The sequence below is a fragment of the Pyxicephalus adspersus genome, chromosome 6 (genome assembly GCF_032062135.1).
Source record: "Pyxicephalus adspersus chromosome 6, UCB_Pads_2.0, whole genome shotgun sequence".
In the NCBI taxonomy this organism is placed as follows: domain Eukaryota; kingdom Metazoa; phylum Chordata; class Amphibia; order Anura; family Pyxicephalidae; genus Pyxicephalus; species Pyxicephalus adspersus.
Genome location: NC_092863.1, coordinates 14366229 through 14389433, shown reverse-complemented (window position 1 = coordinate 14389433; position 23205 = coordinate 14366229). Strand labels below are relative to the sequence as shown.

At 39.6% G+C, this 23205-nt stretch overlaps 2 protein-coding genes across 4 annotated transcripts in view; both read right to left on the bottom strand.

Moving 5' to 3' along the window:
• Window positions 1-3011, bottom strand: part of LOC140333191 (all-trans-retinol 13,14-reductase-like) — a 9299-nt gene extending 6288 nt beyond the window's left edge. The window contains exons 1-4 of the mRNA XM_072414691.1: window positions 2364-3011; window positions 1495-1677; window positions 775-1004; window positions 288-483 (exon numbers count right to left, since the gene is read on the bottom strand). Of these exons, the coding sequence (XP_072270792.1) occupies window positions 288-483; window positions 775-1004; window positions 1495-1677; window positions 2364-2529 (775 nt within the window). The 5' untranslated portion in view covers window positions 2530-3011. The remainder of the gene's footprint in view (window positions 1-287; window positions 484-774; window positions 1005-1494; window positions 1678-2363) is intronic.
• Window positions 3012-5477: 2466 nt separating this feature from the next.
• On the bottom strand, window positions 5478-21503 carry MPP2 (MAGUK p55 scaffold protein 2). Of its 3 annotated transcripts, XM_072414672.1 has the most exons (13): window positions 21397-21503; window positions 19952-20049; window positions 15398-15489; window positions 14509-14664; window positions 14098-14247; window positions 13791-14018; window positions 13441-13572; window positions 12481-12586; window positions 11732-11800; window positions 11167-11328; window positions 10497-10699; window positions 10155-10283; window positions 5478-8998 (listed from the first exon to the last, which is right to left on the bottom strand). In XM_072414672.1, exons 2-13 carry the CDS (start codon window positions 19986-19988, stop codon window positions 8822-8824), a joined length of 1641 nt encoding a protein of 546 aa, XP_072270773.1. In that variant the 5' UTR covers window positions 19989-20049; window positions 21397-21503; the 3' UTR covers window positions 5478-8821. The 3 variants fall into 3 exon arrangements, with proteins under 3 accessions (XP_072270773.1, XP_072270771.1, XP_072270772.1); XM_072414670.1 differs by lacking the exons at window positions 19952-20049; window positions 21397-21503 and adding an exon at window positions 16312-16628; XM_072414671.1 differs by lacking the exons at window positions 19952-20049; window positions 21397-21503 and adding an exon at window positions 16312-16626 and having other exon boundaries at window positions 12502-12586.
• Between the last annotated feature and the right edge of the window lie 1702 nt (window positions 21504-23205).

Sequence of the window (23205 nt, the reverse complement as noted above, 5' to 3'; positions counted from 1 at the left end):
TAAGAGCCAGCTCAATGGTTTGCATCAGGGCTGAGTGCAAACAGGGACAAACTGTTCCTTTGGATTGAAGGAACAAAGTGTCATTCCTTATCATTACTAATTGCTTTATCAGTTCCGTAATCTGAATGTCAGTAAATGAATTATGATAAGGTCACTTTTACATAAAAAAGGTTATATGAAACTTTACTGGCTGTACTTAAGGTTAGGCAGTAATAAAGGTCTTTTCAGTTTCCTAATGGATTGGGCATGAGCTCTTATTGGAATTATTTCTTGTCCCCAACACTTACCATAGAAGAGATAGCTGAAGACAGTCTGCAGATCTTTATTATTGGTCAACCTGCTAATCACATCCTGGTGACTGGACTCTGCAAGTCGAAATACTGGGGATAACCAATGGAGAAGACCGGACCGCACAAGAAGAAGGGCCACCCACTCAGGCATTATCTTTAGCATTGCCACCAGAGGCACGTGACGAACCGCTGTCTACCAACAGAAACATGGCACAGAATTGTTAGCTCATTGGCAGTACAGTATGTCTTAAGATCCATCGCAACCAACCAAGTCATTTGGTCAACCAACACATTTGGTCAAGAACACTACCTCTCCATCACCACCACTTGAAAAAGCCAAAATAGAATAATAAGGTCTTCCCCCTTCTGTCCTAATGTTCCCTCACAGTGCCATTTCTCAGGGTTATCATGGAGAAAGTTCATGTGATTCTAGTATTTTGGCACAGAGACTGAATCTAAAATGTCTATTGTTCCATTTCCTCACCTTCATCATGGCAACAAATTTTTCAATAGATTCGTCTTCCCCGGGGAACTGCTTTTTCAGAGTCTCGAGGAATTCAACTTTTCCTGCATGCAGTCGATAGACCTTGTGGCCTATCTTGATAGTATCATACTGAGACCCAAGGAGATTCCACTGAAGTTGTCCTTCAGTTAACTGATCCATGACCACTCGTAGCATTCCACCTTCATGCATCTGGCCCACGTAGTGCAGACCTGGACCATAAGAGACAATTCAGGAATTATTTTACCTATACAGATGACTTTTATAAGATCCACATTTTTTAGCAAGTCCTGTGCTTTCCTTGAAACCAAATCTACATCTCAAATATCCACTAGATACGTAAATATCTAATATTCCATCAATAGAAAGAGAAAACATGTGTCTTACAAGCTCATGATAGCCTACATTAGCGTGCTTCTTGCAAGGATAAGCCTTACGTCTTACATCATGCTACTTCCAATATAATGTTATAGAATGGCCAAGATATCTGATTAGTAGGAAAACCCCAAATATTTTTTATTTTTTTGGTATTCTAAGCCATTGGATTTGGTCCCTAGCACTGGACCAGACCAAGACATGGCTTCCCAGTTGGTGGATGTTTGTCTGATGACTGCATCTGCCCCAGTACGATAATCTAGACTGGTCAAATACATATATTGCAAATATCTGCAACCTTTATACATCTTTGAAGCACATACTCACCAACATCAAACTCGTATCCATGTTCTTGGAAAGTGTGACAGCTTCCTCCAGCCTGGTCATGCTGCTCCAGTACGAGAACTTTTTTACCAGCCTTAGCAAGGGCAGTAGCTGCTGTCAGTCCCCCAGCACCGCTGCCAATCACTACCACATCCAGGTTTGAAGGGATTTTGTCTTGGGAGAAACCTACACTAGACAAAGACAAACATAAATACTTATCAACGGGCCAGCAAGCCCATATTACATTTCTATACAAGAATATTGCCTGGCATTAGGTGTATTGAAAATTGACTTTATAAAAAAAAAATAGTAGCTTGCAATGCCAAAATGTATACTAATCTCCAAACACCTTGATTTTGTACACTTTGCTGGACATTCCATACATAACACTGATCTACTCTTTATACTGTGCTGTACTTTCTCTCTCTACTCTACTCCACTCCACACTATACATTCTATACACACCACCTAACCCAATACACTCTACTGCATGTTGTATAATCTACACCATTCTACTTTGTCTACTGTGTCATACATTCTATACTCCACAGCACTTTACCCCGTATATTGCTAAACTCTACACTTTGCACCACTCTGTTATGTGCACTGAACAGTCTGCAACCAAGTTCTTTTTGTGCTACTGATTCTGCTGCGGAGCTTATATTGTAAATTAAATGGAAAAAGTAGTATAACTGTAAACAATAAGTAAAACAGATAGTGAGACCTCCTTCTGGGATTTCAAGGCAGATGGGTAATTCAGATGACTGCAGGGTACTGCATCCCAAAGCTTTAATGTCATACATTGGTGGTCTTAGTCATAGCATTACAGGACATCTATGGCTACTCCAATGGGAAAGAAGTGGCACACTTACCTTGCTTAAGTACTTTGTCTCTGCTCCTCTTGTCAGTGATTAGGGGTTTGGGCGGTTGAACAAAATCTTCCCGAAACAGACTGCCCCATCCATTATAAAACCATAAAATCAAATACAGGAGCAGCACCGGTATAACCAATAGTACACACACTGTCCACAGTGCCATTACAGGGTTTGCCAATTCCAACCACAAGCTGGAGATATTTAGTGCCCTTGAAGCACAGAAGATCTGCAGTTATACTCTGCACCAGGTATTGTCCTACACATTACAAGGATAATAAATATTCCTATATCCAGAATACACAAACTTTAGGAGAAAATATCACACAGCCAGAACTCTCACATCTCCCGTACAAGCTGAACATTGTATGTTCCTGCAAATGTTTGGAATTAAATGGTACAAAGGTTCTTTCTTATCTCTGCAAATCCAGTGGAATTGCTTGAAAAGCCACTCCCCTATATATATAGCTGATATTACAGACATTTCTCTATATGTACTTAATGGCCACAAAAAAAAAAGTTTTTTGCAAGTGTGGAGACATCTAAAGTTTATCTCTAACCCAAAATTTTTCATTAAGTTTTAGATTGGCTGGCAGCTCTGTTAGGATTCTGTTAGTTCTGTACCCTGCTGTACACTTTTTATTTATCTCATGCAAAGAGGTTGTCCATATTCTACAGAGAGAACAGAGAAAAATTTAACTGATAAAAATGCAATAAAAGAGTATAGACAAAGTTATTAGCTCACAACATCTTCAACAAGATCAACATTGTTTTATACCTTACAATGCACATTTAATAGTATATGTACCAGATCAATTGAGACCAAATAGGAGAAGTTCAATGTTAGGGTTTACATACCCTTTAACACTGTACAGTAGTATCCCTATGGGATCTAAAAATTAGGAATGTTGGAACAAAAATAAAGGAGCGCTGTAATATGTAGGTATTAGAGCATTTTACTATAAATGGAACACTATACACATCTAGTTTTTCTGCCTTTTTTAACTAATCCTAAACACATGACAGTATGTTCAGGAGCTTTTCGTCTAAATTCCAGCTAAGCCAAATCCTTTTGCTCACAGGAGAAAAGGGTTGAATATGCTGTGTGGAGGTGACAGGTTAGCTTCAGTGGGGATTTTATTTTGTGTCTATACACAATGTTTTTTTTTTTGTTCTGCATAGAATAAAGAAGTATATGAACCACTGTCAGGTTTTTATGGATGTGTTTCCACTGGGGAGTTTCACACTCTCTGTTCAGTTTTTATAGCACTTTATGTGCCTGGTTCCTGGCTGGAATTTCAGCAAGCTTTAGATCAATGTTTTGTTGAGGGTTCACATACTGGAAAACATCAGTATCACATACTTGGGTTACCAACATACATTACATTTAGTGGTGGTCCTCCAGATAAATCATCAATATCAGGGACATGTTGATCTTTTACCTGGATTACCACTACGCACCACAATTGCATCTGGATAAACCATCAATTTGAGGGACACATTGATCCTTTACCACCATGGTTACCACCATGCACTATGTGCACCACAATGGCAGTCATCAAGATAAATTATTATTATTAAGGACACATTGGTTACCACTATTCAGCACCTGATCATCTGTCCAGCAGCTTTCAGCATCCCTAGCCTCCCTTTAGCTGTGCAGAGTCGTAGCATCCCCTGCACTTACTCTGAGGCTGTGCACAGCTGAAGGGGATTTTAGAGTATGTGCAGCAGCCAATCAGCAGAGTAGTTCCTGGTTTCAATCTTGTCCTGCTATTGGCTGCATCAGGCTCTAGTTGCTGTATCCTTAGCTTTGCTACCTGAGACTTACTCAGCTATACCTCGCCACATTGTGCCTTTTTGGATTCCTGACCACAACTACCCTGACCTGACCCCACGCCCCAGGTGATCCTGTCTGGGAACACAGCCCTAACAAAAGGATCCAACCAGAAATATGCAGGCTCCTGGAGATAGCGCTCCACTGGAAGACCTTTGTAGGCGGATCTCCAAGTTGAAGATCTCCGTACATGAGGTTCAGTTCAGTACTATGTATTAGGACAAGAGCCCTGCCATGACCATTCTCACCTGCCCATAGAGTATGCTCTCAATGGACTTCATTGTGGATCTGCCTCCCTTTAAGGGTTACACCTCCATTTTTGTAGTTGATGATGGACTCACAAGGATGGCCTATTTTCTGCCTATGAAAGGCACCTCATCAGCAGTGACTTCTACTGAGGTCTTCTTCAGGGAGCTGGTACATCTTCATGGGGTACCTGACGATATTGGGACACCTAGACTCAACTACCTGCTTGGACCTGAACCACACTTTCCTGCTGCCTGCTCTGACCTCAATCTGTCTTTCCTATAGCATCCTACCCAGTACCCGCTCTTGGCTGTCGCTACACTGGAGCCCCCTGTTCCACTCACTCCTGGTGGGAAGAGCCCGAAGAAATTCGGTGGCAACTTGGGTCACTGGCCCATTCCCCCTTGCAGGGAGCTCTGGTGAAGACCAGGGTACACTTGAACTCAGTGCCCCAGGTAATCTTGCATCACCTGCCAGGGCGTTCAGTCTTACCAAGGTCATCCAAACCATTTATATAGGGGGCACAATAATCTTTTACCTATATTACCACCATGAACCACAATAGAAGTAATCCTGATAACCTATCAATATCAGGGACATATAAATCCTATTCTTAGATCAACAACATACGCCACAATGGTGGTCATCCAGATAAGCCATCAATATCAGGGGCACATTTAAGTTTTATGTGGACTACCACTATGCACCACCATGACAGTCATCCAGATAAACCATCAATATCAAGGACACATTGATCTTTACCTGGATTACCACCATGCACCACAACAGTGGTCATCCAAATAAACCATCAATATAGGGGCATATTGATGTGCACCACAATGGCAGTCATCTAGATTAACCAATAATATCTGAGACACATCAATTGTTTGCCTGGATTACTGCCACGCACCACTAATTCAATACATCACAATGCACCACAAAGCTAGTGTATACAGTTATTATTACAGTAAGACTGCTGTTTTGTGTTTTGCACCTTAATACACATTACCACAAGAAAACTATTTCTCCATATATAATATTTTTATTTAAAATCAAAAATGAAGAGAACAAACACAAGGATATCACAAAGAGGACACACTAGTTACACACTGGTGTGATATATTTAAAGAAAGTATTTCTATTTGGCAGTGTTATGCTGTAGAGATCACAGGTTAATAGACAAAACAGTTCTAGCTACAAAAGGCCCCAGAACACTACAGTATATTTCCTAAAGCTGAAATACATCTGGAATTATTTAAAACAGAACATAAATGACTGTGAGAGGTGAGAGTTGTGGGGGGGGTACATAAAGCATGAGATGGTATTAAAATTGTTTGAAATTGCATTACTGCCCCCAAATGCTACATAGGATTTACATAATGTACCCTAAATAGTTATGTACAAATGTTTTTCCATAGTACTAGTATATCTGTATCTCAGGGAAACAAGACAGGGTTAAATGTCACAAATGTTGGCCTATCATATTTAAGCTGCAATAAGAAACTCTATTGGTTGCTATATAGAACACAAACAGGTATCATTTTGGCATGTCTGGCCCATCAGTCTTGTTGGCAAATGAAGATCTGGTCAGAATAGATAAGCCTTAACATTTTAAAATTTAAAACTGAGACAATTCAAATATCACTGAACCCCCAACAAATGCTCCCATACTTTGGAAAACAAGCCAACAACTTCTTTTGAATAATTGTTCGGCAGTCAAGTAACAAGATAGTCTTCGTATGAACTCTAATATATATATATTAGATATTTAACTGAGATAGATATATAACTAATATTTCAGATACAAGTTGTCTGCTCACTTCACCTACTGGCTTTTGTAGTTGTTGGGTACCCGAATGGCAAGCCCAGTGGTTTTCTTCCAGTTTAGAGGTAACGCTGCCTAGTATAGCATATTCAGACTTCCTCGATTGTATTCTATAACATGAAGTAAGTATTCTAAAACTAATCAAAACAAAGGTACTCACTTATATAGGTAATTAAAAAAAAAATGCTGAATTGAGGTATTGGTCTATCTGAGGGTTCAGAGCCCTTTAGGTGGTTCAGTTATTCACATTCACCAAAATAGCTTGAAATGCTGGTCATAATACTTTCGGTACTTTGCTTTTAGAAATATTTTCAGCATAAAACACAGTTCAGCCTCAATACTCCAAAAAACACCTTTAATATCCCTGTAAGGAAATTTAATGGGAAAACCATCTGCACAAGTTTAATATATAGTAGGATAAAGTTGAACATACACTGGTGGATGGGTGCAGGACCAGTGTAAACTATCTACATGATATTGATCATTTACCTGGTTGTCACCCTGCACCCATCAACCAGCGGTCATTGTGCAGTAGGGTGCACTCCCTAACAATCGCCAGCCAATGGGAGTGCTCCCAAGTGCTTACCAGATCTGTGGCCATCGGGTGTAAAGCTATATATCTGTTACTTAGAAGGACAAGGATCTTATAGCCTGGTCTACTTCACAATTTACTTTATAATATTTCTTATAACCAATACAACAATGTGGAGCTAATCAATTTTAAACATGAATAAATATATGTATAGACTCTCTATAAATAATAATTTCTGTGTATATACAAAATAATTTACTTCCCAACATTCACTGACAATAGCATTTATATCTTCCTGTACAAAAGTCTTTAAAAGCTGATTTTACCCAAGTTGCCATTGGCAAGTCCATACACAAAAACATACCTATTACCCCATAGAGGCAATCAGTCTAAGGGCTCATTCTCCATTATCTTGGTCCAACTGGGGTTGCCACCATCAGTTAGTATTTTTTATAGCGGCTGTCTGGTTCTCCAGGTCCCATAAGATTGTTGGCTTGGGCTTTTTGTAATAAATGATGTTCCTGTTTAACCCAATAATATCCATTAAGTCTGTTTATAATTCACCCTTAAACAACAACATCTTGACCTTAATACTTTGTGGATTACTATTCTTTTCCTTCTTTCTATTTAGTATTCTAAATACCAAGAGGACAAAGAAAATTATATCTTTGTTGATTAAACGTGTTCTGTGTGTCCCTATATTTCTTCACCCAGGGAGCCCCCAACCTATTCAATTTTTCCTACCTCTTTAACCTAACCTATTTAGTAAAACCTCATAGGGAGAACATCTTTTGATGCAACCAGAATCTTCATTGGTTCCCTCCTCACTTTAGTTGGAGATGGAAAATAAATAATATGATTCGTTACTTTTGACAAAAAAAGAGTATCATGTTACTAGATACTATTCTATACAGCCAAAACTATTCATCCATACCTAAACACCTTTCATATCTCCATTAAATCCCACCATTGTTCCAACATCTCGACCATGTTGGATAATATTTTCCAATCCGCATAGGTCTACATATTTCAGACTACGACACAATTCTAAAGGAAAACACTGGGAGAAAATATGGTACTTACAAATAGGTGTTTAACAATTTGCTGCCTTGGGTGACATGAAAGATCATAAGTTGATAGGCAAACTACAACTCCTAGCATGCTCTGCTTGTTCCTGATAATACTGTAACAGATGATTGTTATAGAATACATTGAATTGCTACATTTTACAAGTTTTTAAGAACTTTTCATATTTATGTGGTTGATGATTTTTAACACACAACCAAGAACTAGAAGATGAAAACTATATGTAGCATGAAATTGTATGCACAAGAGGTAAAAAGTAATGGTTTACTTGTATTCCCTTTAAATATAGTGGGCTAGTGTCAAAATCCAGTTATTACAGGCCAGCATTTCTATATAAGCAATTTATTTCTGACTCTTTATTACCCACACTGAAATACGAAAAATGTTAATGAATTCTGGCCCTCCAGGACTGGCATTGGACACCCCAAATTAATGTTGTCTAGAAGGCCCAAATGCGAACCCTATTCAAACAAAATACTGCTTTTGGTTCTATTCAGTGCTGGCCATATAGGCAAGGGACTAGCTACTGGGTTTTGTGACCTCTGTGCTGATGGGCATGGAAATTACAATAGGTCTACTGGAAATTCATATAGACCTCTTCCCTTCTATTTTTTAAATTTATATATATATAGGTCCCTTCTGTGCACTTGCTTTTTAGAGGATTCTTGGTATACAGTTTATCAGCCTTTAACAAACTCAGTTAATAGGCAGGTGGATTGGAGAAACATAAGATTACCAACAAGAGGTTTAGAAGAAATACATGTTCAAAAATGCACGATAACAACTGACTGAGTAGTTGTATAGAATAAACTATAAGACAAGAAATATAGGGAAAGGGAACATCCAAGTTGTACTCTGTGATGTCTGTTCACGTTTCATACACTGCTGTCTGGTTCTGAGATCCTAGAGGTAATACGAGGACATTCAGTCATCTAGTAGACCCAGCTTACAGGAACCCACTGGGGCTCCGTGCGCAGTTTCTCAAGGGCCACCTGCAGCTCTTGGAAACTTTTATCCAGATCAGAGTTCACCAGGCTAAGGTCAAAGTAATGACCATAGGCTTGCTGGAGTCGTTCACTTTCCTCCACGATGCGTAGGAGCTCCCCATCCTGTAGGAAAAGAACAGAAATGACGAAGAATTACATAACAAAAACAAATAGATCCAACTGCCTGAAATTATCTTGCAAATATGGACAAATATGGCCACACCAGATAACTGATCAGAGATGAACAAACTTTTATTTTAAAAAAGCATAGGATTAAAATTTTATAAACCTGTCACTAAAGTTTGTGAGTTAGCCAGAATATACCTAATTCCCAAATGCTACTGTGTAACCCTTGGTGGAGTCCTCTATTTTTTATGCTCTTTTATGTTTATACCAGTTTACAGTTTAAACCGGCTATACATTGTTTGATGGGTGCATGACCCTGATATTGATAATTTATCTGGAATATTGTTGTTCACCTATTAACCAGCACAACCAACATTCTAAAATAAATAAAGCTGTTTTTTTTTTCTGGGGATCGCTCCCACTATTGCAAGTTGGTAAAAGGTGAAATCCATTTAATTACATTAGAACTGGAGTGGGGAGTTGGCAGTGCTGTGGAGAATGGTCTTGACTAAACACGGAATTGGCAATCCTAATAATTCACCCCAATGCTTAACCAACACAGAAGTGTTGTAGCACACTACAATGCATAGTGGAGCATTGTGGGGCATTGCAATAGAATAAAATACCAATTTGTCTGTTCTAATGCAGCGGTCATCAACTGGTGAAGAAAATTTCGGTGGTCCGCAGCTCTGGCCAGTGCATCGGGGCCTAAGCCGCAGACCATGTCCCCCGTACACATCGCAAGCTCAAGGCGGTAGGTGGGCTGTGTTTTTGGACACAACCCATCCACCCTTCTATTGCAGGCTTGGACCCTTCGATGAGAGAGTGGGCTGGTTCTGGCATCTTGACGTCACTCCGGGGAAAGTTTCTTCCCCTTTGAGTGACACATAGCTCCCTGTGCATTTGCGGTCCAGAGCCTGTAAGTTTAGTGGTCCCCAGGTCCGAAAAGGTTGGCTACCACTGTTCTAATGCATTAAAATTAGTTTATAATTCTCATTATCGTGTATGCAGCGCTCTGGGTGTAAGTGGGCTCTTATATTGGTGGTCTGAGCCAATATTTAAACAACCCTATGTCACAGTCAGGTGTGGCAGGCACCATAAAAACCTATATACATTGCTTAGTGCATTAGAAGATAATTAGATCACCACTTACAGACAGTTGCTTTGCTGTGAGACCGGCATGAACTGCTGCCTGGTTATTGGCTTTTAAGGTCTGGAAATCTGGAGCTCCAATGAACACAACATATGGCACAAACTCTGCCGTCCTGAGGACTTTGACTGCCTATAGAAAAATCCAGAAGTCAGAGAGCATCATACATCCACTGAGATAGAGAGAGAGAGCGAGAGATGGAGAGAGACTATGCTGGCAGCTTTTTAAGTAATAAAAACATTTACATACAATGACCAATCCCTTCACTAAGAGGATCTTCTATTTGTAGAAAATGCCAGACAGGCTGTGAGTTAGAGAATGGTTATAACTTTTTGTATTTCTCACCTGTGGGTTGACATCCAGAACACACATCTTTCCTGATGCCACCACCTCCTGTATGGAACTTATCTTTGTGCCATACAAATTGCCCTCATATTCACCATGCTCCAGATAGCGGGCAGCTTTTATGTCTTGTTCCATCTCTGCGCGTGACACAAAGATGTACGACTGACCATCCCACTCTCCTTCTTTCCTCTTCCGAGAGGTATCTGTATTAGATCAATAGATCGCTGAGTATTAACAGTCATCATTTCTCTATAGTACACTTACTAATGTGGTAAAACTGTGTTGACTTCATGAGTGGTGGTGAGTTCATAGGAATTGGAAGCAAAGCCCCATTCAATCCGGTTTATACCAGCATAGGTGAAGAGTTTGATTCTTGATAGGTGAAGAATATGATCTGATTCCCCTCTTGGTTTATTACTACTAGCTTTGAGCTTATTGAAGCTACAGACTACTTTTAGCTGGTAAACTAAAAAATGAAGTGTTGCTGGGTTCTCCATAAGTGGGTTCTCCATATGCCCCTGGTCAAAATCCTAATAATAATTCTCTTTTAGGCTGGTTATGATGCTCCCTTCACAAAATAATCTACAAAAGTGAACCTATTATAGTCTCCTGAGGCTATACATACTGAATGTTGCAATGTATCAGCAGATTTGGGCCTCCAAATACTTACATGGTGTTGTGGTGCCATATCGCAATGGGTCAGAAGTCAGCAGCTTGTTCTTCAGGCTTCTCCTACCAACACCTTGGGCACCAATAAGTATGAGGGTCTTTCTCCTGAATGGGGGCATCTTTGCTACTTCTTCATATATGAGAAGCTCATGGCGGTCAAACTCTGTAGGACAAGAAACAAGCGTGACCCTTTACATGCTCCGTTTTTACATTAGAACAAACCCAGACTTATGGTGGACATTATTTGAGCTAAATCAATGTTCTACATACATTCTAAAACCATCAAGGACATATTTTGCAAATAAAGACTTTTGTTTGGGTTTTAATGAGATTCCCTGATTTTCTTTCACAAAGGTCAGTCTTCTTTTATAAAAATTGACTCTACTGTGTGTCTTTATAGCCATGAAAATGAAATGTTAAAATAAAAGGTCCTTTCAGGGACGGGAAGGGACTGATAGGATTAAAATTAATTGGCCAGGTTTAGGTGGACTGACCCATTTAAAGAATTGATGAGATGAGATATGACTTCTAAGAGATGAAATAATTTTAAGTTCTAGGGTTTTTACCTGCATTTTTGGTGGTTACGTACATAATTCTCTTTTTTTTCTTGCCTCCGATACTTCCACAAAGAGCACCTATCAAGACCAACAATTTGTCAGAAAAATCAGATCCATACATTTTTATTATTATTAGTTTTACTATTTTAACACAATGGAAGATGAATGTAAAAAGATTGTATGCAGATAAACACAGTTTTACAATGGTATAGTCATGAACTATCATTAATTGCCAACATAAGTTGACAACCCAACTCTGGACACAAATGAATGGTACAGGTTCTATGGCTGATAAAAGACAGGATCTAAGGCAGACTGGATCTAATTCACAAGACTTGGGGAAATGTAAAAAGAGATGATGCAGCAACCCAAGTTGATCTCCAGGGGTAGATATAAAAATATACCATGCATGTGTTTATTAACTAATTGTGCTTGTTGTCACCACATGTGCACAATAGAAGAAGATTGGCTACAATGGCTGCCCTTTGCCATTTCGAGCCCTAAGTGATGCTCTATTCATATATATCTAGATTCATTGAAACTTAGTTTGTCTGCAATCAGCACATAACTGTGTTATAAATCTCCCTGGAGTTCAACTTAAATTGTGTGAAAAGCAAAGTGCACAACAAATGAGTAACCTTTAAACCACGGAAAGTTTAATTGGTTTTTATCCAGTATTTTACTGCTGCTTTAGTAACCTTACTTCAAAGGCCCAGTGTGCTCAAACTGCATTAAAGCAGAAGTGTAAGGTTACTCACTAGAGTTTGGGGTCAGCTCACCATCTCTTTTAACAAATGCTTTTCTCTTCTCCTCCAATAGTTGGCTGGGAATGAGACCTGCAGAGCCACCTTTCACGAGACAAGCCTGGACATAAGAAAGAGTGCAAAAAAAAAGTTCATATACATCAAAAAAGTTTTGTTGTTGCACATGTCCATTGAGTTCAACCAAAAGTTAACAAAATTAAAACACTGTGCATCTTTACAAAGTTTAACCTTCAGTTTAATAAGCTAGAAGATTAAAAGGCCGATTAAATTTGTTGCACTAGAAAAACTTCCTTCCTGATCCTCTGGATATTTGGATTGGCAATCTACTGTGTTATCTTTCATACATTTAGAAACATATCCAAAAATGAATCATACTTATTTATTTTTGGAGCAATCTATTAAGTTGGCTAGAACTAGACACAGTGGAAGATGAATTTATATTTCTAAGGCCTTTCAAACAGTGAAGGTTAAACTTTTTTATATATCCAGGTTCAGAGTACATCCTTGTCATTTGACACATAAAGGAAGGAGGTCCTGTATTTCATATATGGAATATGTGAACCATACAATGACTGACAAGGAGATATCTGCCTGTCTTGGGGACTTTGGATACGCCACAATACTAGACCAATGGGCAACATTAATAATGTTCCTATTTGCATTATGATACAGAATGATCAGAGCTGTTGGTATAACAAATGTCCTACTCTCTAGAAAATAACTGCATATGATAATGACACATCTGGTAGCTAAACTTATTTTTATGGCCTTCACGGAAGGTCCAATATTGCATGTGATCCCGAATCTGCAACATTTCTTGCAAAAAATCCTTCTCATAATTTTAACTTCTTTTTTTTTTTTTGAAATGATAACATATGAGAGCCACCTAAGGTGTATAGGTAGTTTAACATGTACAAAGGAAAAGCCTATAGATGAATAATGGTTGGTACTGACCTGCCACCAGTTAGGGTCTTCCTGGTTGACAATCTGTAGGAGGTCTCCTGCCCGGAAAGCCAACCCTGCCTCTTTGCATGGGATCAGACTGTCATTCGAAGGGTCGTAGCTGAAGTGACACTTTACAAACACCTACAAAAAGTGATTTGTTTTAGTATGTTATGGTATAATGAGCCTTAATTTCCATAGAATGTTTTTAAATAGGCATGGACTGTAAGATCTTCAGATGGTAGTATCAGGTACTTAATACAATAAAAATGTAAGAAACACTGAGTTCCCCATCTATTGCATTTTTTATATGGCATGTACCAAATCCTCACTGTATGTACGTCTGATCTTCTGCTGTGTACCTGTCTTAGAGGATGCTGCTCCTGGTAGCTCGGGAGTATTTTGAGCACCACGCTTCCACTGGCCTCCCTCAACATCTCTTGTAGAGCTTGAGGGTCATTCCCAACCTCCCGTCCATTTACTTCCCGTATGACATCTCCTACATGTAGAAGACCTTGCTGATCTATAACACCACCATGCAGAATGCGTGCAATGACCAGCTCACCACCCTCTACACGAAAAGTCACACCCTGGTGGAAGAAATGAAAGAATACTAAGCATCAATAGAAAAGTAATAGCAGCCATAAAATTGAGCAGAATTGAGCTTACCAAATGTTCCCCCGCGTTTTTCCTGACACCCACCATACGCACAGCATCAGGTGGAACTGGCTGGTTGCTCAAGGTAGGATCCAAAAGTGGACTTGGTGGAGGTGTCTCATAGTTTTTAGATGCCACAGAGTCATGAGTTTGTAAAAGAGACTATAGAAGAAGAAGATAAAAACAAATAAAACAGTTCATTACAGTCAATTAATTGTCATGTATATGTAGTTCAGTCTTCCACTGTTGCACCTATAGATTTGAAAACATAGAATTTAATAGAAAAAATATATAAATGTATGAAAATTTAAATTATTGACTTTCCAGAACCATGTCCGGGCTGTGCTATGATTAAGTGCCATGTTTGACCACCATAAGTATATGTGGGAATCAATAGTAAGGAGAACAGAATGTTTGTGCTACCTGGAAATGTGGCTCTTGGAGGATCTTCTGCAGCTCAGCAGCTGCACCACTGGGTTCCCTGACCGCAGTCTGCAGATCTTGAAGGATCTCCTGGACCAGCTGCAGATTATTCTCTCTCACAGCTTCCAACCGGGTTTCCTCAATCCGCTCATGAGACTGCAGCGAGAAATTAGTAATAAAAGGTTAAAAAAGAATAAATGGATTCATAAAGAACAAAACAGTAGTTGGTGAGAAACCAGGAAACCGTTAAGTAGTTGATATCTTTTTCAAATACAAATAGGATTTTAGGCAGTGCAATCCCAAGTGAAACCAACCAGTGAGTTTTTATTTCTTTGTAGCAATTGTGCTAAATCCATGCTAGTTGGAATCCAAAGAGCACCTCACCAGGTTTGTTCGAATGGAATTCCTGAACATGGCACTGTTTACCTTCCTCGGTTCCCTTTCAAAATGTCATGGATTTCTGTGGTTTGGACATTTATTCCATTAAATGTTTATTCCAGAACTATGATGTTTGAACCATGCCTATCCCAATATCATTTTAAACTCAATGCTTGGCCAGGGTCCACTGGCACCCATTAAAGGAGGCCAAAGTTAATCAACCACAAATCATTGGCCCTAGGGTGTCTACCATTTATTTAAAAGACAGCAGGTGGGTGTGACTCCATTAAAATGTGTGTATAGATCTCCCTGGTAATTGTGAATAATGATAGGAATGAATATTCATCCACACAATGGCACAGCTTTTCACAGAAAATTATAGTTCTTTTGGCAAATGCCAGATTTTCCAGTCCGGGACTAGATGCACATTTATCTCAGCATAACCTATTGCTTCCATATAATATCTGCCTTCTTCAAAGTATTTACTGTACATTATACCCTTTTTACTTACCGTAGGACTTTCCATGATACCTTTGAGGAAGATCAAATCCAGATCAGAGGAAGGTGGAAGATCAGAGAACGGTTGCAGGACTTGCTGCATGGCTGCAAGACAGAGAAAATTAGAAACATTTAAGTCACTGCAAGAACACTCAATGGCAAAATGTTGGTGGGCTCCATCACACCTATATGATTTGGTTGGACAGTCTATTGTAAAACCATTGTCATTGAGGTGGAGTTGACCATTCTTTGAGACTATACCATCCTTCACTTTTCTGAGAGGGCTTTGCTTGAGATTTTTAAGAGTATCTATGGGCATTTAGGCTCATTCAGTCAAAAGAGCACTTGTGAGGTCAAGGTCTACTGTTGTGGGCCAAGAAGACTTGGCTTGCAAAAAGGCCTGAAATAATCCCAAAGGTGTTCAATAGGTTTAAGCTCAGGTCTCAAAGCAAATTCCTTCAAATGATGCTGAAAGTGGTTGCCTGGAGGAGTTCAGCATTGCAGAGATGGGAAAAATGATATAACTTTACCAGCTTCACACCTTTGTATTGCAGCAACACTCAATCCCAGGAAAAGGGTGTCATTTTCTGTGTCAGGAAGGTGTTTCAGCAGCCCATTTAAAATTAATGAGCTGCCTTAACGTAAAGGACGTCAACGTACGGCGTAATTTACGTTAAGATCTGTATGTAACGCATGGCACAGGTGTAAAACCAACCTAAAATATTGTCAAAGCCTAACTGCACCAACAATTCCTCAAATAGCTACCCCACCTTTTGGCCACCCTACTGGTTCCCACGGCAGAGATTCATATAGAATTGCCAACTGTCAGGTCAAATAAGTTACTACCAGTGGAATCTTTTCACAAGCATGATTAGTAGTTTCTGCATATGTAATATCTAATGAACGTTCGTACAAAAATAAAATTACCTTCTAGGTGTAGATGAGACTCCTCTGTAGAATCTTTAGACAGCTCGGAGCTGCTCATAGTGTCTCGTCTGTAATTCCCTCTTACTGATCTGACTTTAGTCCATTCCCACTACCATTCTGCTTCTGCTGGTACTTTCTACGCCCATCCCTGTCCTTCTAGGTTTGGATCAGGGCAATGGAGAGAGATGGAAAGTCACAGTGACAGAATCAAGCTAGCTCGTGGTTAGAAAAGCCATCAAATACATCCACAGCAGCCATCAAGGGGTTAAAGATAAAACCCAGCGAAGATATTTCAACCAATAGAAACACAGGGCAAGAGGCATGCTACGTCTCCATTGGTCAGGGCCAAAAAGTGTGCATACTACAGAAGGGAAAGTCAGGGAGGAAGCGGTGGGTTTCCTGCAATACAGCAAGCATAGCCCACCATCCTCCTTCCCCTTTCATCAAAGCCCCCTTTAAGGCTTGGTGCTTGGAGCATCGCTCGCTAGTTTCCATGGTAACCGGAGGATTACACAGGATGGGTACCAGCCATGATGCTGGCTGGGTTAACCCTTCACCGGCTAAAACTACAGGAGTATTATTATACTGCCATATTGCTGACCTACTTTTCACCACGTCATGATATCATAGGTCTATGTTTGGCTATGTGTTCAAAATACATAACGTACAACACCGAAGGTAACCCATCCTGGTGATATAAGGTGTACATTGATGGAGGTCATGTTACCCATCGATAGGCGCAATCAGCTTTCACGTAATACATTTCCAATGTATATAATGATAGAATTTATTACTAGGTATATAATATTTATTATTAACGTGTTTATATAGCTCTAATATATTACGCAGTGCTGTACATAGTCCATACCATACACCGTGTATATACTTCTTTTTTTACCATAAAACCCAAAGCTAAAACACGTGCACTGTGCAAGCCTAAATGAACCAAAAAGATCCTAAAGGTCATAAAGGTTTATAAAATAAAATATTATGTAGGAAGTATCAGCCGTGCACAGGTAATAAAGAGAACCGGTTCTGTTGATATCGTACCATGGTGTTGTGTATGCAGTTACCATACGTTACGGAACACAAGGGCAATGTACATGGCTCACACTGATGTAACTAGGGCAGATGTATTAATATGTGCTGCCAGCCCCACCTTCCATCCACAAAAAGAGAAAGAGGAAAGGAATGGAGGGGGGAGGTTGTGTCACATAGAGAGGCTTTATAGTGTGACATGATCACAGGAACAGGCAGAGGGTATTGCTGAGATAATAATATGCCAAATTATGGATGGGGAGCGGTGGGATGAGACAGGAAGCCTAAAAAATAGCTAATAAAAGATGTGAGAAGAGGGAATTGTGAGGAAGGGCATGGGCAAGCTTTGTGCTTGCTCCAGATTTATTAGGAGATATATAAAGTACATGACGGTGATTGGGTGCCATTATACGGATCGCACTGGGAACATAGGAATGGGGCATTTAGCAGCAAAGAGTAGCCCTTTAACTCTTGAATTAGCTTTCAGGTCGTAGGGATCCCTTGCTATAATCACTATATCCACAGCTCACATACATTGGTGTGGTGGTCAGTAGGAAGAATTCCTCTTACATTGCTGGCCATTGTGAAGAATGTCATCCTTACAGATAGCCAAAAAGACCATTGGTGTCATTTAAACCAGTGGTCGCCAACCAGTGGTCCGTAGAAAAGATTTTGGTGGTCCACAAAAAAAATTTGGACATTATTTGAGTGAGAAAAAGCAAACAAATATTTTGCATTTCTTTAGTAATACCAAAGATAATGCAACTAATGATAATAGTAACAATAGTAATACTTTATTTAACCGTGAGCTGATCAATGAGCCTCCACCGTCCTCGTCAGGCACCATTAGGAAGATCATTAATTTACAAATGTATTTATCATCATATTAATGGTCCCCAGGATTTAACATTATGAATTTAGTTTCGATCCTTGAGGTCCAAAAGGTTGGCAACTGCTGATTAAAACTGCTTATTGTTTAAGGAACCTCTAGCAACCTTTGGAGGATCTCTGACTAAGAAACACTGTCACGTACAGATGTGGATCCCATTACAGTACTTCATGTCATCAATTACCATCTATCTCTAACAATTATTACGTACATAATGGAAACTTGTACTAATAGGCATGATCTAGGCTACTTACGACCACTCCTTTCTTCTTAAGGACATCTAAAAAATGGTGGCTCCAGTTGACGTTCATTGGAAGATTCTACTTGCTTGGCTGGCATGCATATCCAACAGCTTCAACAGTTTATGAGAAACTCACCTGGAAATATGACTTTACTCTGACCTTTATCTTACAGGTTTGTTCTGTTCTAGTTACTGTGAAAGTTCAGAAGCTGCAGTCAGACAGGGAACTAGTACTACAACTATACTATTGCAAAGTATAAGTCATGTAACCCTTGTTACTTACTCAATTTTCCCTATTTAATGTACAGCGCTCTGTAATATGTTGGCGCTATATAAATCCTGTTTATTAACATTAATAATAATAATAATTTTCTCAACCTTTTAGAGGAAACCTTGAAAAAATTTTCTAATCTCTGCTAAAACCATAGTTGGTCAATGGAAAAAAATACAGCCTACACTGGTGGTCATTGAAAAGAACGCCCCCCACACAGAACTTTTACTAAGTGACATACTAAGTAACAAAAATGGTTACTATCACATGGAAGGTCAATCAGCCAAACTCAACCTTGAAACCTCTGGAGGAACCTTGGTTCAGAATCTCTGCTCTAGAACATAACTTACCATAAACAGAACATAATAAGTTAGTACATAACTTTTACCCTTAAAGTATAACCTACCCTCCATAAATTCATATAACCTACAAGCACTGCCAAGCAGTATATATATCTAATTTCAAGGTATACAAATAAAGGGAGCTATTTATAAAGCAGTAAATCTGATATTTCGTGGTGAAGAGCTTCTTCAAGGTCTATATGTTTCATGGGCAGTATTTTATTCTCTACCAGAGAATACTTCTGTGCTGTTTAACTTTTCCTTACAGCCCCTTCACTAGTCTGAGACTGGATAAAGAAATAAGCTGCAGACAAAGCCATCATTCCTACTTTTTTTTTCTCCTTCTATCAGCATGCTCCCAGCTTTGCAGGATACCTGATTGGTTTATTGTTCTGCTTCTCATTGCCATTGTTTGAAACAAGAGATGGCCCATTTTGCCTACCGGGGCGGCTGGCTGAGGAAGATTTGGGGCCCTGATGCAGTGGCAAGTTTGCACCTCACTATGCCCCACAGCTATCCTAAAATCATATAAAATTGAAGTCTCAATGAAAAGCCTATTAGAAAGGAGGAGAGAGGTAGATCCCTCTGTATTCTAAGTACACAGCTGGTTAATAAGGTGTAGCGCCAGTTGTGTGGAGCCTTTTCTGAAGCTGCATCCTTCACACCTTCTACAACCTGTGAATGCTGGAAATACAGGTGTTTTAACCAAGGAAACCCTTATTCATGTTCAGATTAATTTTTATGAATGGGGAAAGAGGGAAAGCATTTAGGAAAACCTGTTGCATTTAATGGGTGGCAATATACAGTTGGCACATTTATAAGCGCGCATTATAGAATCTGTAAAATAACCAACAACTTACCAGAATCGGAGTTGATAGATGGCACGGCCACAGGCATTGAGATCCTCTATAAAAGTCAGCGCTAGCTTTGGGAAAAAAGTCAGCACTTGCCTCCCCTCCTGTAATGAAATTGTATACATTTATTGCATTAAATCTGTGAACTTTCCGCATTGTACAATAAATATATCCAATACAAATTTTATAGCAGTGAGAACAACTCCAACTTATATGAATATTGAGTACATAAGGTCACATGGGTCATTCTGCCCGGGATCATCATTAAAATTCTGCTTCTATTATCCTATTGGGTAGTCTATTCTAAGTTTTACCATGATTTAGGGTAGCAAAGTAGCAACTTCCAGTGGTGATCATTATTTATCCATGTGTATATTGCCATTGGAAATGGTCTTTCGTTTTCAGTGATAGATGAAGGAACATTCATCATTCTATTCTGCTGGAAAGGAGATGGGAGGACAAGCGAGTGGCATCCTGCTGTATTCTCTTCCATAAGACTGCACAGCAGTTATTCCCAATTGGTAATTTATCAATCTACTATGTCGGGACTGCTGTACACATGTCAGATTTTTACACAAAAGTCATCTGACATATGTGCGAAGCTAAAGCTAAATTCAAGGAATGAGTATTCTTTCTTGAATTATATTTTTGCGTGGTGTATTACTATCAGATCTGTACACTATTCTAGAGAGAAGCTTGCTCTGTACACAAGCTTCCTGTAATACAGACCAGTCACTGCTGCTCTGTCTCCTTGTGCCGGATGACTGGTCTGGTATCCGCCCCCTCCATTCACTTTCTTGAGGCAGCCTGTAGTGGGTGGGGTTGTTGGGCCCCTCCCACAGCTGTGTTCTAAGCACAGGCAATGTGCAACACAGTGATCAGGTCAGCAATGCTTTTATACGTTAATATCTGAATCTATACATGATATATACATTAAAAAAAAAAACATAATATATTCCTGTGTGTGTGCATGAATATTTTTTATATACACACTTGTAGATAATAGAAGATAATAATATACACCAATCACAAGCTATTCACTTTGAGGTAACAATGTTGTTTTTAGCAATGAGAGCTGGAAAATACAGTTCCTAAAAATAGCGGCGGTTATGCAGAACAGCCCATGTAGCATTGGATTGAGTCTTATCCATCTTATCTGCCTCATTCTATTCCACCATGCAAAGAGCAATAGGGATCTGCAAATTTCAGTAACCAACACCAACCAATCGGAATTAGTTAACAGTAGTCAGACCAGTAAAAGAAATATTCTGATTGGTCACTCCAGGCTACTAAATTTTACCGCTGCGCACTGCCCTACCAATGTGTGCAGACAAAAAGTGGGACACAGATAAAAACACCGTCACATAGAAATCACACGTATATAATGACGCCACACACCTCCGTCATGCTTTACAAGACCGCTTTTTTATATTTGTATGTGTTGTACCCACCTAGTCTCTCTGATGATGTCAGGATATGATGGGATTTGGATGGCTATGTTGTGATATATCGGTATCACCAGCTGTGGCTCAGCTTAGACGCCACTGGCTCTTAAAACGGCAATAACAGTAAGCGGGCCCACCAGGGGGGAATTAGGGGGGTACTGTGACACGCAGGAACATTCATTGGATCAGATGCAGGATTTACACTGTGTGTTTCAGAAACATTTACCAAGATCTCTGTTCATTTTGAATTTTAAAACAACCCCTCAAAGAATTTATACCCCATTTTAGCACAACTGTAAAGCTAGACATACACTTTGTGGTTTATTTATAAAACAGGGAATCTGACATTCAGTGAAACATTCCCTGGTAGAGAATCTTTCAGATTCTTAAAATTCGTTGGCAATTATTGATTCTCCACCTGGATCCCTATGTGTCATGTGATTCTATTGGCGATTGTTATATAGTGAACGACTTACTAATTAATTCTTGTGATCAAATACAGACAATAAATGAATGATTCATTTGTCTGATAATTATTACGATCAATATCACTATTATATTTTATTGAAAGCCAAGGATGTTCGACTTAACGTATGATTGAATCTCATCCAGGTCTGCTGCAGATTCAGTGTGGCCATTAGTTTATTGACTTATATTAGTCTAGGCAAAGCTTCAACCAAAGACTAAGTTATCAGTGGGACAGGATGTGTTCCTATTCAATATCTTTATTCCTAGCCCCTAAGTTCATAGATATACATAACCCCCACCACCATATGTCTCCTGCTCATGAACACAAGTTTAGATCTTCCCAGTAGAGAGAATAAATGGGGGCAGCAGTTGAGTGCCACAGCTCTCGGGGCTATTGAGTGGGTGCCAACCACCAGGAGCCACCCAGGAACCAGTGTTCCTACTGCCTGTCTGAATGTAGAATGTACCCTAAGGGGTCTGTTTATAAAACTGTAAATCTGACATTCAGCACCACTTTCTGGTGGATCTTCTTCCATGTCCATAAGCTTCTCCCCCACTGTTGCTGAATATTGGATTCACTGTTTATTAAACAGATCTCTCTTCCATACATGCCGCCCTCCACCTGGCACCTGTTTCCCCCATCCCTCCCGCCAAGTACACACCTGACCTTTCTGCAAACCAAAGCTTCTGCTCACCACCCAACACACATCTCACAAAGGCTCTAATGAACAAACACAGCCATAAGGTCAGACGGGCTCCATAATTAGTCACAGAGTCGCCAATGTGTAAACCTATGCAAGGCCTGGGCATCTTCGGCCAACATGGCATAGTTTCTGGCAGCCACATTTCCTGCAAAGCTGAGACTGGGATAGCCAGACATGCCACTAGAGAGGTAAATGATTGTATGTGGGGGTACTGCTGTGATGCCACATACTCCTTTTCAGGGTGCCCCGAATTCTTCAGAATCCAAGCAAAGCCCCTGGTCTCTACTAGATTTCAAGGTCTGTGATTGATATTCACTGTTCAATCCTAAATATTGTTTGCCAGATCAACCATAACAGTGTATGTCTAGAAATTTTTTTTAACATATCGCAACTTCTTCCTTTCCCTTTTTTTTCTGATTGCTACTTTGAAAAACAAAAAAATGTTTTATGATGATGATCAGTGATCGGTGGCTGTATCATAACTAACCGAAATCAGTCATCAGAAACTCTATTTCAACTGATTAACACTTTTTCAGCTACAGCTAGACTTACATCATCATCAGCAATTTTACCTTTTCCAAGGGACCATTGCAACAAAAAATAACATCTGGGAGTTTAAAATAGACATGGCGGACCTCTATTG

What these genes read in the sequence shown, in the direction of transcription:
- MPP2 (XM_072414670.1), bottom strand. Translation starts at nt 16,369, where the DNA reads ATGAGCAGCTCCGAGCTGTCTAAAGATTCTACAGAGGAGTCTCATCTA. An exon ending in AAGACCCTAACTGGTGGCAG is followed by an intron (nt 12,587 to 13,440) that starts GTCAGTACCAAC and finishes TCTTATGTCCAG; the next exon opens with GCTTGTCTCGTGAAAGGTGG. An exon ending in TGAGCTGACCCCAAACTCTA is followed by an intron (nt 11,801 to 12,480) that starts GTGAGTAACCTT and finishes TGGTCTTGATAG; the next exon opens with GTGCTCTTTGTGGAAGTATC.